General features: G+C 41.1%; 1 protein-coding gene across 1 annotated transcript in view; it reads left to right on the top strand.

The window, feature by feature from the left end:
• The first annotated feature begins 263 nt into the window (after positions 1–263).
• LOC115171201 (protein shisa-9B) overlaps positions 264–19,455 on the top strand; it is a 33,378-nt gene continuing 14,186 nt past the window's right edge. The window contains exons 1-2 of the mRNA XM_029727788.1: positions 264–1,172; positions 2,877–2,992. Of these exons, the coding sequence (XP_029583648.1) occupies positions 652–1,172; positions 2,877–2,992 (637 nt within the window). The 5' untranslated portion in view covers positions 264–651. The remainder of the gene's footprint in view (positions 1,173–2,876; positions 2,993–19,455) is intronic.

The raw sequence follows: 19,455 nt of genomic DNA, 5'->3' as shown, positions 1-19,455 counted from the left end.
ATGCACCCTGCGACTTTATAGGCATATAAATAAATACATATTCGGACAGTATTGTATTGTTTGAATAAAGTAGATATTTTTCTGTAGCCTGCAGTAGGCTACTATGAAAAAATGAAATCTGAGCATGAGCATGTTGTTCTGTATATTAACAACAGATTGCATACATCAGATCTCTCTCTTTCTGCCTGTCTCTCTCCCACCTACCACAAGTGTCTCCACCTCCTTTTTCTTCCCCACTCTTCCACTCCCTGGTAATCGGTTCGGTAATATTCCTACTGCCTGGAATGAACTACCAATAAGGGCTCCGACTGTCAACGGAGGATGTCTGTGGCGCAGCGCAGAGAAATTGTCTAAACCTATTCAAGATACCTGTAGCAACTGTAAAAGTGTTGTTGTCGCATCAGTGTAAAGATCTCAGCAGTTTTTTTTGTTATAAGCAATTGGAACAGATATAACATCTACACACATCCCATACAACATCACCGTGCGCTGATGGACAATTACGCGCAGAGGTTGCGGTGCGTAATCATGATAATCATTGTGGATGGCTGTGTTTCATGTTCTTGGATTATGCGTACAAGCTTGTTATGATACCTGGTCATCGCCTTTCCTTCGTCTACAGTGGAGAAGAAAAGTAACAAAGGGACGCACATGATGAGAAGCGCGGGGTTGTTGCTTGGCTACTTTTTGGTGAAAGTTCTTGTATGCGACGCGGAGGGGGAGCCAGGGCAGAAGCTGGACGGCTTTATTATGGTACAAACGGGTACCAACGAGTCAAAATTGAACGGAGAGAATAGCGTTTCGGAGAGTCCGCATACAGAGGACAGGTGCCGGGGTTATTACGATGTGATGGGCCAGTGGGATCCGCCGTTTGTGTGCCAGACGGGCAGTTACCTGTACTGCTGCGGGACCTGTGGCTTCAGATTCTGCTGTGAGTTTACAAGCTCGCGGCTGGACCAGACCACCTGCAAAAACTATGACACCCCGCCGTGGATGATGACAGGCAGACCCCCGCCTAAGAAAAAAGACCCCACTCACGACCCCACAAAGGATAAGACAAACTTAATTGTGTATATAATATGTGGAGTTGTTGCCATAATGGCCCTCGTTGGGATTTTCACAAAACTTGGACTTGAAAAGGCGCACCGTCCACACAGAGAAAACATGTCAAGGTGTGTGTACAGTAAACAACATCAGCAGTCCCTGTGCGCAGTGCAGTAACAACTTTGGATAGCCTAAATGAATGCAGGAATTTAACTTTTATTTGAGTGTCATAAGTTTCTTTAAAATATTTAGATGCATTAAAGATGGTGTTTTGTTAAAATAGGTGATAACCCACTGGACACAGACGTCTGTTTAACAAAAATCAAAAAAACATTTTGGGTTAAAAGTTGGGTGAAATAAATACAAAGTTTCCTTACCTTGATGACTTCTTTCAAATCCAGTCAGTTTTCCCACATCACATAGATTTGTTGGTTGAAATCAAATCAAATTGCATTGGTCACATACACATGGAAACAACATTGATTCAAGATCCAATCAGTTTTTGCCAGGTGGGAAGTGTTAAAATATAGAATAAATATACATGCTCAGTCAGTTCTACTGACCACAATTTGATTGGCAATCATAGGCAATACCTATGCAGCCTACTACATTTTATTTGTGAGTGACTGTGAATACCTGTCCAATTGCGCTGATGTCTTGAGATTCCATCAAAATGCCATACATTTCATTCTGAATGATTGAGAACTCCATACTGAATAATAATGTGCTCACTATGTCCTGGTAAAACCAGATGCGTTGTAGGTAGTAGTGTGTGATGAGCCATGCTCACTATGTCCTGGTAAAACCAGATGCGTTGTAGGTAGTAGTGTGTGATGAGCCATGCTCACTATGTCCTGGTAAAACCAGATGCGTTGTAGGTAGTAGTGTGTGATGAGCCATGCTCACTATGTCCTGGTAAAACCAGATGCGTTGTAGGTAGTAGTGTGTGATGAGCCATGCTCACTATGTCCTGGTAAAACCAGATGTGTTGTAGGTAGTAGTGTGTGATGAGCCATGCTCACTATGTCCTGGTAAAACCAGATGCGTTGTAGGTAGTAGTGTGTGATGAGCCATGCTCACTATGTCCTGGTAAAACCAGATTCGTTTTAGGTAGTAGTGTGTGATGAGCCATGCTCTCATCTCCCTTGATGTCATCTACCAACATGGTGCCATTAAAAGACACTTTTTTACTCCATTACACCTGCAATTGTTTTTAATTATCTCACTGCCCTAGATTTCAGCATTTTAATTAGCTTCATTGTTCTTTTTTGGGGGGAAGCGAACTTAAGGTTCACTTCCCCCAAAAACTGGTTGATTCAATGTTGTTTCCATGTCATTTCAACAAAAAGATTCAATGGGATGACTTTAATTTCACGTTGAACTTACGTTAGTTGATAACTCAACCAAATGTAAATCAAAATTAGACGTTGAACTGACGTCTGTGCTCAGTGGGCTGCCTTTGTCTCAACATGCCTTGTGATCCCTATTGTGATTTGTCATATTTCTCAACTATATTATCAATGCACAAAGGAAGGTGATCCCACTAATCCAATATAGCATAAATGATACTGTGCATATCAATGAAAACCCTTTGAGCATATGATAATTGGTCATTGGTAGTTCATCTACAAGCATGAGAGTAATTGATTTGATTTAATCTACATTATTCAAACATTAAGACCTGTAAGGATCTCCGATAAATATCAGATAAATATTGAGGTTTACAGTGTTTGAGCCGCTGTAATTTTGCTAGATTTCGTAGCTATTTTGATTTCCTTGTCATGCTTTATTATTGAGTGAACCAGCTGACTGAGGTGTTTGTGTTTTGTCAGGGCTCTAGCCCAGGTGATGCGCCAGCCTGGTCCAGGAGAACACTCAGAAGACATTGGAGTGCATGGACAGCACTATGACAACATGCAAGCCAACCGGGTACCTGCTAACAGTCTCCGTAAGTAGGCCTCTTCCATCCAACGTCTCATTTCATAGAGACTAGCCACTATAACAATAGTTTGATACACATTGGAAAGTACAACCAATGGTAAGATGCATGTTGTATTACTTGGAGCTCTGCAATGCATTGGGTATGGTCATGATTGAGATACAGAGATGGTATAAACAGGATGCCATCTGCAGAAGCCTGGGGGTCTGACTGCTGTGATCAGACTAATCATGCACTATCTTTACCTCTGTACACACATACACACAATGTTTCAAACAGCCACCACCAGTAAACCTTATCACGCAAGAGAACGTTGACATTTTTATTTTCATCAATTCTATGCTGGAGTCCTATTGAAGTGCCCAACAGTCTCCGATTGGTCTTTGTGGTTGTAGTGAGCAGCTGTGAAATTCAAAGGCTTATTCACCACCACCCTTTGCCTTCCTGGCTCGCCTGATTTAGCTGCTCCATATAAGAGAGTTGTGAAAGAAGTCCATTTTGGAGAGTGCTGTGAGCTGCTGAAGCAATTACTCACAGCCTCAGTAATCATTTAACACACTGGGATAATTATCATCATCAACCGCTGCTGACTAATAGTAGTATAAGGCTTTCGCTGCTCTCCATCTCTTACAACTGGCTCTTTCTTTCTCATCCCTCTTTTTTTAGTCTCTCTCAAACAGGCAGGCACACATCTATACACAGACCCGCAAGAATTCACTCACTCACTCACTTGTTCACTCACTCACTCGCTCACACACTCACTCGCGCTCACTCACTCGCGCTCACTCACTCCGCGCTCACTCACTCGCGCTCACTCACTCGCTCACTCACTCGCTCACTCACACTCATGGATGATGCAGGATGTATTATTTTATTACGGAATGCATGTCTCAGGCTGCCAGTTGCAATCACACAGGCTTTAGTCACTAATGGCAATGGACAGACTTTTCCCCATTTGCTTGTTTGGAAGTGATTGTAATGCATTCCGTCTGTTGTTGGAGAGAAGTAAAATGACATGTTTACTTGTGGTAGTGCATTTTTCATGCTGAAAAGGAGTGTCAATGTATGACATGAAAAACAAGCTGTTTGTTTGTGTGAGATGGACAAATTGGACTTGGAGAGAATGATAATGGGAATACTAGTTTTATGTTGACGGCATAAGCATATGGCAACAGTGTGTTTTTTTTGTTTTTGTCAAAAACTGAAGTGGATGAGGCAGCTCTGGGTCAAGAGCCTCCACTTTGATTCTTGAGTGTAGCTGAATGTAGCTTCCACCGATAATTGAAGCTTATAGCTTGTATTCACATAAAGTGCTGGCATATTTCTCTCCCATCCCTTGGGTAGGAATTACCAAAGGGATTGGAGACCCAGTTCTGCAATCAGGTGGGCTGCATGGACACACATTGGCATTGTCTCTCCTCACAGTATTGGGAAGGATCCATACGTTTTCACACAATAGCACTGTGGATTGGAGAGGGTAGATGAGTGGAGAGGTGGGTTCTGGGTAATCTCTTCCTTTGTCAGTGGCCCTCCCACCTCCTCCTAGCACAACACTATCTCTCTTAGTCCATCACAACTAGTTGAAGCAACAAGGACCTCTTCAATCTCCACTGTGTTGGCTCACAAAAGGGATGTGTAATTTAGTGTGACAGAGCTTTTAAGGTGTCCTTAGAAGGCCAGGGATTGGGTGAAAGCAGTGTGTGATTCCACTAGAATTCAACACACTGTTTTTTATTGGTTTGGCATAATGTGGGCATTATGGAATCAGAAGGAGCAGTTGGTCACTATTAAGGTGTGCGCTGTATTGGAATAGAGGTAGTGTTGTTTAGTTAGGCTAACTGGAACCCTTATTCAATAAAGTGGTATGATAGCACAGGGTTCTTAGAGCAGCTATTCACACTCATTCCCACACAGACTGTTCTCTTGTAAAAAGTCTCACAGGCAGAGCAGTGTCTTGCTGTTTCATGAGAATATGTGATGGGTTATTGTATCAGTGTGAACAGCCTCACCCAGTGAGCTCCCTATTGAAGATGTGGAGAGGCACAGGGAGGTGTGTGAGGGGAGACACACAGGTGTCGTGCTGTTAAATAGCTGACTCCATCTCCATGCAGGGTGAGGGGTAATAACCCAGAGAGTGGGGTGTGTGACTGTGCTGGGAGCAGGGCCATTTCATAGAGCATTGGGACTAAAAAAAACCTTTACATTACTGAGGTTCTCCAGTCTGAGTGATTAAAGTCGTGAGTGCTGAATCTAACTGGTGGCAGGCACATACTCTCAGGCAGCAACACAGTGTGTGATTGTTTTGAATTAGGTAACCCACTGGGTACAGCTTAGTAGACAGACATCAAGTCAGGAAATTGACAGGGCTTTTTATGGTAGCATGGTACCTCAGCAAGAATAGTAAGAAACCTCAGCCACTAGACTAGAGAGCATAATCAGGGTTGCTATAGTGGTGTAAAAATACAATCAGAACAAGGGAAATAATTTAATTCAAATAGATTTTCAAATTTGCCTCATACAGCATCAATACAATCGGAATGGAATGAAACCCTTTGGGCTGAAGCGCCTGAAGAGTGTTATTCTGGTGAATGAATCTCATTATCACACATGTAAAGCAAGCACACTACGCTAGCAGAAGCTCTCACTTAGACAGGCTATTCCACTGGATGTGAATTATGCAGGGTATTTAATCTAGTCTGAGGCTTATGTCCATATATGTGACACCCCATGGCATACATTGACTGTCAAAGAGGACTGTGTGTGAACTGTGTCTTGTGAGAGAGTAGCGCTCTGAAGAGGTGGCAGCACAAGTAATTAGGTTAATGTGAGGCTGCATGTGTTTGAGTAACATTTCCTCCTGGGTTTTCAATCTGATGTTATATTACACTGGACACTTGCTGCATTGAGGGTTCAGTTGAAAGAGACTCATTAGCATGGCGAAAGGCTTACTTGTGTAAATATCAAGGTATCATTAAAAATAATAGTTTTTTTTCTTGGCCTTTTTATCTGCATGTGGTGCTTTTTTGTAATTGTACAATATGATTTTAAGCAACCCACTGGGCAAAAAATGGGTTGATTCAACGTTGTTCCCAAGCCATTTCAACCCCAAAATTCAAATGTGATGACATTGAATCAATGTGGAAAACTGATTGGATTTGCAAAAAGTCATCAACGTAAGGGAATTTAGTCTTTTTTTCACTTAACTTTTAACCTAAATCCAATGACAGGAGGACATTTTTGGTTGATTTCACGTTGAATTCAAGTTAGTCGATAACTCAACCAAATGTAAATCAAAATAAGACGTTGCACTGATGTCTGTGCCCAGTGGGAAAGCTTTCTCCCATTGTTATGGCCGTAGACTTCAAGTTCATTCAAGTAATGAGGCCTTTGTTTCAAATACCAATTTTGAAACCTTCATTAACCCTCATCAGACCTTTAATTGATTATGAAAGAACTGTGTTATAATTAGATCATGGCTATTCATTTTTTTGAAGTGCTTTGACATTCACAATACAAAGTCCACTCTTTTATACAAGAAGAGTCAGTGGTTTCCGGTGATTCAGATCATGCATGCTATACAGTGCCTTCAGAAAGTATTCATGCCCCTTGACATATTCCACATTTTGTTGTGTTACAGCCTAAATTCAAAATTGATTAAATAGATTTTTTTCTCACCCATACAATACCACATAATGACAAACTGAAAACATGTTTTTAGAATTTTTTGCAAATGTATTTAAAATGAAATACTGAAATATCAATTTACATACAGTTGAAGTCGGAAGTTTACATAACCTTAGGTTGGAGTCATTAAAACTCGTTTTTCAACCACTCCACAAATTCCTTGTTAAAAAACTATAGTTTTGGCAAGTCAGTTAGGACATGTACTTTGTGCATGACTGTAACGACTGTCATCGCAATGAGACCAAGGTGCAGCGGAGGATGTGTATTCATATATAAGATTTTAATAAACCGAAAATAGAACACTATACAAATAAACAAAAAAACGACAGCCGACAGTTCTGTCAGGTACTCACAACGAAACAGAAAGCAATCACCCACAAACCCCAAAGGAAAAACAGGCTGCCTATGTATGACTCCCAATCAGCAACAACGAACTACAGCTGTTCCTGATTGAGAGCCACACACGGCCAAACCAAAGAAACAAACCAACATAGAAAAATAAACATAGAACGCCCACCCATGTAACACCCTGGCCTAACCAAAATAGAGAACTAAAAACCCCTCTCTATGGCCAGGGCGTTACAATGACACAAGTAATTTTTCCAACAATCGTTTACAGACAGATTTTTATCACTTAATAACAAACTGTATCACAATTCCAGTGGGTCAGAAGTTTACATATACTAAGTTGACTGTGCCTTTAAACAGCTTGGAAAATTCCAGAAAATGAAGTCATGGCTTTAGAAGCTTCTGATAGGCTAATCGACATCATTTGAGTCAATTGGATGTGTACCTGTGGATGTATTTCAAGGCCTACCTTCAAACTCAGTGCCTCTTTGCTTGACATCATGGGAAAATCAAAATAAATCAGCCAAGACCTCAGAAAAAAATTGTAGACCTCCACAAGTCTGGTTCATCCTTGGGAGCAATCTCCAAATGCCTGAAGGTACTACATTCATCTGCACAAACAATAGTACACAAGTATAAACACCATGGGACCATGCAGCCGTCATACCACTCAGGAAGGAGACGGGTTCTGTCTCCTAGAGATGAATGTACTTTGGTGTCAAAAGTACAAATCAATCCCAGAACAACAGCAAAGGACCTTGTGAAGATGCTGGAGGAAACAGGTACACAAGTATCTATATCCACAGTAAAATGAGTCCTATATCATCATAACCTGAAAGGCTGCTCAGCAAGGAAGAGTCCACTGCTCCAAAAACGCCATAAAAAAGCCAGACTATGGTTTGCAACTGCACATGGGTACAAAGATTGTACTTTCTGGAGAAATGTCCTCTGGTCTGATGGAACAAAAATTGAACTGTTTGGCCATAATGACCATCTTTATGTTTGGAGGAAAAAGGGGGAGGCTTGCAAGCCGAAGAACACCATCCCAACCGTGAAGCACGGGGGTGGTAGCATCATGTTGTGGGGGTGCTTTGCTGCAGGAGTGACTGGCGCGCTTCACAAAATAGATGGCATCATGAGGAGGGAAAATTGTGTGGATATATTGAAGCAACATCTCAAGACATCAGTCAGGAAGTTAAAGCTTGGTCGCAAATGGGTCTTCCAAATGGACAATGACCTCAAGCATACATCCAAATTTGTGGCAAAATGGCTTAAGGGCAACAAAGTCAAGGTCTTGGAGTGGCCATCACAAAGCTTCACAAAGATTTGTGGGCAGAACTGAAAAAGCATGTGTGAGCAAGGAGGCCTACAAATCTGATTCAGTTACACCAGCTCTGTCAGGAGGAATGGTTAAAAATTCCCCCAACTTATTGTGGGAAGCTTGTGTAAGGCTAAACAAGTTCAAGGCAATGCTACCAAATACTAATTGAGTGTATGTAAACTTCTGACCCATTGGGAATGTGATCAAAGAAATAAAATCTGAAATATATCATTCTCTCTACTATTATCCTTACATTTCTTATTTCTTACATTCTTAAAATAAAGTGGTGATCCTAACTGACCTAAGACAAGGAATTTTTACTTGGATTAAATGTCAGGAATTGTGAAAACTGAGTTTAAATGTATTTGTCTAAGGTGTATGTAAACTTCCAATTCACACCCCTGAGACAATACGTGTTAGAATTACCTTTGGCAGCGATTTCAGCTGTCAGTCTTTCTGGGTCAGTCTCTAAGAACTTTGCACACCAGGATTGTACAATATTTGCACATTATTCTTTTTAAAATTCTTCAAGCTCTGTCGAGTTGGTTGTTGATCATGGCTAGACTGCAATTTTCAAGTCTTGCCATAGACTTTCAAGCCGATAAAAGTCAAAACTGTAACTAGGCCACTCAGGAACAGTCAATGTCATATTGGTAAGTAACTCCAGTGTATATTTGGCCTTATGTTTTAGGTTCTTGTCCTGCTGAAAGGTGAATTTGTCTCCCAGTGTCTTTTGGAAAGCAGACTGAACCAGGTTTTCCTCTAGGACTTTGCCTGTGCTTAGTTCTATTCAATTTATTTATTTTTATCCCCAAAACTCCCTTGTCTTTACCGATTACAAGTGTTACGTGCCTCCTTAGAGGAGGGAGGTGCAGGAATCAGGAGCAGAAGAGCAAGGAAGTCCTAGTGGCACAATCGTTTATTAAGGAGTCCCAACTCAACAACAATATGGGGGGAAATGCCCAAACGAAATCTCCACACACAGGGAAGAAAACGCAACACACGGAGGAGAAACCTCTACTCCTAAACACATACCAAAACAGTACAACTACCGTGGGAAAAGAAAACCCAGTGGTGCAGACACGCACCCCTAACAGAGTAACCACAGCAAACAATCCCGCACAAAGACTAGCAGGCAGCGGAGGTAAATAAACCCACCGAAATCTTACTAATAAGACACAGGTGTGAACAAAACAGACAGACACAAACGAAAAGGAAAAATGGATCGGTGGCTAATAGTAGGCCGGCGACGATGACCGCCGAGCACCGCCTGAACAGGGAGAGGAGCCACCTTCGGTGGAAGTCGTGACAACAAGCATACCCATAACATAATGCAGCCTTCACCATGCTTGAAATATGAAGAGTGGTACTCAGTGATGTGTTGAATTTTCCCCAAGCATAACACTTTGTATTCAGGACATAAAGTAAACATTTTTGCCACATTTTTTGCAGTTTTACTGTAGCGCCTTAATGCAAACAGGATGCATGTTTTGGAATATTTGTATTCTGTACAGGAACTGAAATGTTGTTGATCCATTCTCAGTTTTCTCCTATCACAGCCATTAAACTCTGTTACTGTTTTAAAGTCACACTTGGCCTCATAGTGAAATCCCTGAGCGGTTTCTTTCCTCTTCGTCAACTGAGTTTGGAAGGGGCACCTGTATCTTTGTAGTGACTGGGTGTATTGATATACCATACAAAGTGTAATTAATATATCAAATAAAATATTAATATAATCAGTTTTAAATTCAGGCTGTAACACAACAAAACGTGGAAAAAGTCAAGGGGTATGAACACTTTCTGAAGGCACTGTATATGGCTCAGGTGGTTTCCATTCTGATGCCCTGATGTCACATGATGGAACTAATACATATGGTGCCAATATGCATGACATCTCCATGGAATCAAAGGTATGATGAAATTCCCCTGAGGAAAACTATACATATAGACATTTGAAGCACCCAAAAATATCATAACAATTATGCTTTGAGGGAAATACTAATAATGAATGAACATTCCTAATAGGCAGCATAGTTCTTATTCTACATCAACTATAGAATAAGCATTTTGTTTGGTTACCGCTTCCACTTTCTCCTCTTACATCTAAACCCACCAAAGTAGATTACGGAAATGTGTGTACAAGGTAGTATCTTTCAGAAATCGGCTTCCTGGTTGTTACAGGCATATAGTACCCTGAACATCAAGCCTACTGTACCTCAAGGTATGCCTACGAGATGAGTTTTCTCCTTCAGCTGAAATTATTATAATTCACTTTAATGAATTCAGGTGTTCTTGGTGCTGCCATGACAGGCGAATAATGAGTCATTCTTTAAACAGAGACCCCTTTTTTTCCTTCCATGCCCCCTCCTGGAATAATGATCCGTTCATTACCAGCCAGCCGACATGTTGACAGGTAGGTGGTGGAAATCAGGGGTTCAGGAGCAGCTAGCGATGGGATGGGAGCTTCAGCACTGTGGCCTATAGCTGCCTCACTGATGGGTCATAGTATAGCTATTAGTAAGCTACATTTAAACCTACAGCAAAATGTAATCTGAAAAAGATTAACATGAATCCCTCCCTGTACAGTACAGTCGTGGCCAAAAGTTTTGAGAATGACACAAATATTAATTTTCACAAAGTCTGCTGCCTCAGTTTGTATGATGGTAATTTGCATATACTCCAGAATGTTATGAAGAGTGATCATGTCACGGCTGTTAGAATGAGCGGACCAAAATGCAGCGTCTGTTTCGTTCCACATATTTATTTGATCGTGAAACTAAATGCAAATAACATAGTAAACTTAATGACAAAACAACAAACTGTGACGCAGGAGGAACAAACACACTCACAAAATATAATCACCCACAAACACCAGTGACAAACATCAACTTAAATATGGCCTCCAATTAAAGACAATGACAACCAGCTTCCTCTAATTGGAGGTCATGCCAAACAAAACTAATCTAGAAATACAAAAACTAGAAACTAAACATAGAAATACAAAAACAGACAAACACCCCCTGTCATGCCCTGACCTACTCTACCATAGAAAATAACAACTACTATGGTCAGGACGTGACAGATCAGATGAATTGCAATTAATTGCAAAGTCCTTCTTTTCCATGCAAATAAACTGAATCCCCCAAAAACATTTCCACTGCATTTCAGCCCTGCCACAAAAGGACCAGCTGACATCATGTCAGTGATTATTTCGTTAACACTGGTGTGAGTGTTGACGAGGACAAGGCTGGAGATCACTCTGTCATGTTGATTGAGTTCGAATAACAGACTGAAAGCTTCAAAAGGATGGTGGTGCTTGGAATCATTGTTCTTCCTCTGTCAACCATGGTTACCTGCAAGGAAACACGTGCCATCATCATTGCTTTGCACAAAAAGGGCTTCACAGGCAAGGATAATGCTGCCAGTAAGATTGCACCTAAATCAACCATTTATCAGATCATCAAGAACTTCAAGGAGAGCTGTTCAATTGTTGTGAAGAAGGCTTCAGGGCGCCCAAGAAAGTCCAGCAAGCGCCAGGACCGTCTCCTAAAGTTGATTCAGCTGCGGGATCGGGGCACCACCAGTACAGAGCTTGCTCAGGAATGGCAGCAGGCAGGTGTGAGTGCATCAGTGAGGCGAAGACTTTTGGAGGATGGCCTGGTGTCAAGAAGGGCAGCAAAGAAGCCATTTCTCTCCTGGAAAAACATCAGGGACAGACTGATATTCTGCAAAGGGTAAAGGGATTGGACTGCTGAGGACTGGGGTAAAGTCATTTTCTCTGATATATCCCCTTTCCGATTGTTTGGGGCATCTGGAAAAAAGCTTGTCCAGAGAAGACAAGGTGAGCGCTACCATCAGTCTTGTGTCATGCCAACAGTAAAGCATCCTGAGACCATTCATGTGTGGGGTTGCTTCTCAGCCAAGGGAGTGGGCTCACTCACAATTTTACCTAAGAACACAGCCATGAATAAAGAATGGTACCAACACATCCTCCGAAAGCAACTTCTCCCAACCATCCAGGAACAGTTTGGTGACGAACAATGCCTTTTCCAGCATGATGGAGCACCTTGTCATAAGGCAAAAGTGATAACTAAGTGGCTCGGGGAACAAAACATCAATATTTTGGGTCCATGGCCAGGAAACTCCCCAGACCTTAATCCCATTAAGAACTTGTGGTCAATCCTCAAGAGGCAGGTGGACAAACAAAAACCCACAAATTCTGACAAACTCCAAGCATTGATTTTGCAAGAATGGGCTGCCATCAGTCAGGATGTGGCCCAGAAGTTAATTGACAGCATGCCAGGGCGGATTGCAGAGGTCTTGAAAAAGAAGGGTCAACACTGCAAATATTGACTCTTTGCATCAACTTCATGTAATTGTCAATAAAAGCCTTTGACACTTATGAAATGCTTGTAATTATACTTCAGTATTCCATAGTAACATCACATTTTTGTGTAGTTCAATAACATGGGGGTTACTGCAGATACCTTAGACCACTTGTTCTGAATATCCTCACACCACTCAGGATACTCTACTTCCTTGCTGGCTGGTGATTGGGCCTGTTGGGGGTTCTAACACATCCGATGTAATGTAATATTAATATTAATGTCCACTGAGAATGGTCACAGCTTCAAAGGGGGCTTTCTTCACTTACTCTTTAAAGAGGGTTCTTTGGCCATCTTTTCTTTGTTGGTAAATGCTGGCAAGCCCCTCTTAAGTGTTAAGTTTACTCCCAGCTAAATGATGAATGTCTACATTTATAAACAGATTTAAATGTAGATGAAGCACAGCCCATGTTAGATCATGAGCATTATTAGTGCATCATTGGCATCATAGTATCCATGATCTACAATACCATAGGAAACACATCCCTCTGAAAAATATATTGCTGTTTTTGACCATACAATGTGTCATAGTGTTTGTGAAAATCACTGTCCTTCCATAACTCTTTTGTAACTATTACTAGGTCAGCAAAGACAGAGGTAGTTCATGTCAACAGACAACCAGACGTTTCTTGTAACAAATGGATGCTTTGGGAAAGAAATGGTCATTGTCAGAATAGAAACCCAAACAATCACAACCATGCATCTTACAACCTCAAAACCACCAGACTTTATTAGTCCAGGAGATCATGAGATCAGGAGCAGCATTTTGAGTTCAGGAGCAGCACTTTGAGTTCAGGAGCAGCACCTTGAGTTCAGGAGCAGCACTTTGAGTTCAGGAGTAGCACCTTGAGTTCAGGAGCAGCACCTTGAGTTCAGGAGCAGCACCTTGAGTTCAGGAGTAGCACCTTGAGTTCAGGAGCAGCATAGTAATACCCAGTCAACTTTCAGTCATTGTAGTACACTAGCATTGAATCTCTACTGGGTCTGGTAGTTCTCTCTTTGTAGATAATGCCTCAGTTGTACAACAACATACCTCCCATGTTATTTACATTTTCATGCCAGTTTTGCATCTGGTTGCAACAAAATGGGTTGTGCTCTGTTTTTGCCCACAGGAAAATCTCTGTCGTTTTGATGTATTTGAGGACATCAAGGAATGGCTTTCATATACACGCACGCACACGCATGCACGCACGCACGCACGCACACACACACACACACACACACACACAACACACACACACAACACACACACACACACACAACACACACACAAAGACACAAGGATCTAATTTTGTCAACTGGACATGAGAGGTAAATAACAGCAGCACTAGCTATGTGACTGAGCCCTCTTCAGTTTGGTTGGTAAGCATTCAGGAGATGAATCCCCTTGTTCAGCTGCAGTAGTATGTGAGATTCAGGAAAACAGGGCAGCACAGATGGATTTGTAACATTAGATCAACTAGCTACAATGGACATATATTACAATAGAACAACAATGCCTGTTAGCATACAAAGCATACAAAGTGTCCTTTCTCCCAATCAACAGAAAAAGCCTTCAGAAACACTTTACAAAATCCTGTACCCTGTATACAGAATATAGTCTGCTATATCCCTGAGATTATAGCCTTGAGAATACATTGTCGGGAGACAACGCATTGTGCTTCCTTCCCATATCTTATGTGTTGAGGACTGCAGTTATTTTGACTGCACAACAGCTCCACTAAAATGGTTATTTTCTCCCTGGCGTTTTGCTTCTGTCTCTTTGACTCACTTCTGGGCAGGGGGTAGAGTGGTGTGTCTATAGGGCACAGTCCTGCGCCTGTTCCCCTCCTCGTCCCCTAGCCATGTGTACCCATGCCAGGGCTGCCTCCCTAGGATGGATACTGCCTCTATGGCAGGGGTTGTGGGTGCCTGGTTGGCACTGAGTGAATTGGTCCAGAGGGAGTTCTCACACGTGTCAGGCGTCACAGATGACCCAATCCTCTCAGACAGACAGGGCTTTGTTCTAGTTCCCTCTCCTCTCCTCTAGTTGCCTCTCCTCTGGGTGGGTGGCTGGTGGCTAGGCTAGGCTAGGCTACACTCAACTTCTGTCCTGTGTGCTGCTGGGGCCATCTTGGCCACACTCACTGTCCTGCCAGCCGAAGAGAAGAAAGTTCTCCCTTGCTGCCAACACTCACGGCCGGACGGTCTGGCAGGCCCTTTCCCCACAAGACAGTGTCACAGGAAACTGTATTTAAATGGGTTACTACTACCTTCAATGATGAATGGAAAACAGTTACAAAACATCACCTTTATTTCCAGTTACATGCCTGTTTTTTAACAGGGCATTTTGTATCTCCTCTTCCTTTTTATATCTGCCTTGTTGAATGGTATTAGACAAAAGAATGCTGTGATCATTTTGAGACACTTTAGTTAAGCATCCGCCTAAGGGCCAAACCTCCTTTAAAAGTACTGGTGCTGCATACCAAAACTGTAGTTCTATATCTTTGTTGGTACCTGACATGAATGATAACACCTTGTCAAGCTCGCAGGCTGAGAAGAGAAGCTTGATACAACAAGGTTGAAAAGTGAGATGAGGGTTTACTCCAACTAATGGAATACAAATTAAGTTCTCTCTTGTCTAAACTTATTGATTTAATGTACCATAAGTAGCACATGGCAATATGCAAGCACTTGGATGAGCAGATAGTGATTTGCTTTTGCATTGCTATGGGCATATTATTTATTTTGTAGAAGTCACATTTGTGTCTGTACTATAGGCGAATGAAACGCCCGCTTCCATGCACGGACAACTTTGACCCAACTGGTGGCATGGAGATTACCACTATCACAAACAGTGCACACAAACCCACCATCATGCAGGGTTTTAAGTAGTTCACCCAGACCACAGCACATACATCTTAATGCACAAAATAATGAATATGTTTTATCTATATTTAATGTACCTTTTGCAAATTGTTATTCTGTACTTGTATTTTTACCTAACTGTTTACTGAATTATCCATTCATAAAGCACATACAACGGTGTCACATACAAGTTTGACAAAATAACTGTGTTGTCCATCCAATATACTCTTAGCATAGGGGAACGTCAATTTCATTCAGTAATACAAAAAAACAAAGCTTATACATTAGATTTACATAGTGCTGGCATATAAATTCATTAAATGTTAATTTCATGCGGGCTTTTTGTGAGCGCAGCAGAGCCTGTTCTCCCTCAGCAGATAAATAATGGGAGTATGAACTGTTGCTCATGTGGGTGTTGCCAACTGGTTAATGTATGAACTATGGAGACAGGCCATTGTAAGTTGGAGACTCCATTACTTTGTTGGCGTAGTCAAACTTGCCTCTGGAGAGAAACCTGTTCACCTAGTTTGCCAATCAAGCCATAAACATCAACATTTACAAAGTGAAGTGTCGCCCTCAATAACACTCCGAGTCTGGAAGCGTAGGCTACATTTCAGGGGTGAGCTGATGAATGCGTATGAATTTAAAGTAATGAAAGCAGGTAGAGTACAGAGAAGGAGTGAACAATGCTCTGAGAGAGGAGAAGAGAGGAGGCGTTATTGATTCTTCTGCTTTTATCTCACAGTGAGCTCTACCTGTCAGATTGGATTACACAGACAATGGCTTTCCTCTGTCTGTAGGAATTCAGATACATACTGTTTTTATGCTATCATCTGCACCCAGGTCGGTTATGTTCCATCCCTGCATATGCCTATTTTATGTAAATTACAATTGAGGAAATTCAACCAATAAAATGACCTGTCAAGTCATGATTTACCCTGGTGAGTCAAATGTTTTTCTCATCAATCTTCAAGGCCTGACTATTAATCTCTCAGCTTGTCCAACCTTTATGAGTATAAAGAAGAAAAGCCAGGGGCTAGACACACATTTACATGGAATATAGACTTCTTCCATCAGGGCAAATAAGAGTGACTGACTGACTTTCTTCTTGCACGCTGTCTAATACCCTGTAAATCCGTCTAGCAGAGGTAGGCTCAATGTTAAATGTCACAATGACTATTCTAGACAAATTCATTTGTGAAAATCAACATCAAATACTGACAAACTGTGCAAAGTATTGAAATCACATTCCTTGCAGTATATTGGAAGTATACATATACTGTATTAGGTTATTTTCTGTACATGCTAATTGAATCTGAAATATTTCAATGCAACAAAGCAATGCCAAAACATCTGATGAAACTACAAGCGTGCATCAAATATTATGAAGTATTGCTAATAAATTATACTGTATATGTTATTGGAGGTCTTAGGACTAAACCTTCTGCAGACTTTCACTCCCCAATTGGAAATAACCTGTGAATGAGAGTGCCCTTCCCATTGTACCATCCATCCCTTTGGGGCATCCAGCTCCCAAAATACGCTCTTGCATTTTTTATGAGTTCTTGGAAGGTATCTGTGTCTGTAGTGTTGATTCACTTACTCCTGCAACAACCTTTGAGTCTTTAACCTTACAAAAGTTTTCACAAATGGACCACTTTTTACCAGTGGCAGACAGATGGAAAGTGAATTAAAGTGGGACTCCAGTAATTTAGAAGAACCGGTGTGTAAAGAGGACCAATGTCTGGCAGATGAAATGGGATTTTATCCATTGTACACAGACAATGGATGGACAGATGAAATGGGATTTTATCCATTGTACACAGACAATGGATGGACAGATGAAATGGGATTTTATCCATTGTACACAGACAATGGATGGACAGATGAAATGGGATTTTATCCATTGTACACAGACAATGGATGGACAGATGAAATGGGATTTTATCCATTGTACACAGACAATGGATGGACAGATGAAATGGGATTTTATCCATTGTACACAGACAATGTCTGGCAGATGAAATGGGATTTTATCCATTGTACACAGACAATGGATGGACAGATGAAATGGGATTTTATCCATTGTACACAGACAATGGATGGACAGATGAAATGGGATTTTATCCATTGTACACAGACAATGTCTGGCAGATGAAATGGGATTTTATCCATTGTACACAGACAATGGATGGACAGATGAAATGGGATTTTATCCATTGTACACAGACAATGGATGGACAGATGAAATGGGATTTTATCCATTGTACACAGACAATGGATGGACAGATGAAATGGGATTTTATCCATTGTACACAGACAATGGATGGACAGATGAAATGGGATTTTATCCATTGTACACAGACAATGGATGGACAGATGAAATGGGATTTTATCCATTGTACACAGACAATGGATGGACAGATGAAATGGGATTGTATCCATTGTACACAGACAATGGATGGACAGATGAAATGGGATTTTATCCATTGTACACAGACAATGGATGGACAGATGAAATGGGATTTTATCCATTGTACACAGACAATGGATGGACAGATGAAATGGGATTTTATCCATTGTACACAGACAATGGATGGACAGATGAAATGGGATTGTATCCATTGTACACAGACAATGTCTGGCAGATGAAATGGGATTTTATCCATTGTACACAGACAATGGATGGACAGATGAAATGGGATTTTATCCATTGTACACAGACAATGGATGGACAGATGAAATGGGATTTTATCCATTGTACACAGACAATGGATGGACAGATGAAATGGGATTTTATCCATTGTACACAGACAATGGATGGACAGATGAAATGGGATTTTATCCATTGTACACAGACAATGTCTGGCAGATGAAATGGGATTTTATCCATTGTACACAGACAATGGATGGACAGATGAAATGGGATTTTATCCATTGTACACAGACAATGGATGGACAGATGAAATGGGATTTTATCCATTGTACACAGACAATGGATGGACAGATGAAATGGGATTTTATCCATTGTACACAGACAATGGATGGACAGATGAAATGGGATTTTATCCATTGTACACAGACAATGGATGGACAGATGAAATGGGATTTTATCCATTGTACACAGACAATGGATGGACAGATGAAATGGGATTTTATCCATTGTACACAGACAATGGATGGACAGATGAAATGGGATTTTATCCATTGTACACAGACAATGGATGGACAGATGAAATGGGATTTTATCCATTGTACACAGACAATGGATGGACAGATGTATTACTCCTTAAATTAGCAGCTGAATGCCAAAGTAACAGCTTGTGCTTCAGATTTCCAGATTTCCAGAGGTGGGGTAATTTCAGAGAACAATGATTCTTGAAAACCACTCATTGTTTTCAGCTAGTCACAAAGCCATACCTGACCCGCTATTAGCAGGTGTAGTGAAAGAGTTGTAAAGCTTCCCTGTATGTGTCTTTTAATGAGACAACACTGATAATTTCGTGGTCCTTTACAAAGTAATTAGCACAGCACGAAAAAATCTATTTGACCGGTGGGAAATTAGCTTCCAATTAGCCTATTTCACTATTATTATATTTTTTATTATCATGGAGAGGCTGCACCATGGCATAGTGGACTCTGAACAACTAAAAGTTGATACTTGTTAAAAAAGTTGTACCATCTTTTATTTTTCAGTGGCAGAGGAGAGTACAGTAGTCCTTTTGAAGTTGTGCTGACAGTTGTTTCATGTTTGGTTCACGCCTCCTGTCCCTGGCCTTATTCTCCCACTGCCCTCCTCCCACTTTTGTAACTCTTGCTACACTATCCTCTTTCATATTAATTGGACTTGCTAAGGAAAATAAACACCTTCCCTATTCTCCATTCAA

This window comes from Salmo trutta, chromosome 32 (genome assembly GCF_901001165.1).
Source record: "Salmo trutta chromosome 32, fSalTru1.1, whole genome shotgun sequence".
Classification (NCBI taxonomy): domain Eukaryota; kingdom Metazoa; phylum Chordata; class Actinopteri; order Salmoniformes; family Salmonidae; genus Salmo; species Salmo trutta.
Note: the sequence above shows the minus strand (reverse complement) of the source record. Positions and strands in the feature narration are given on the sequence as shown.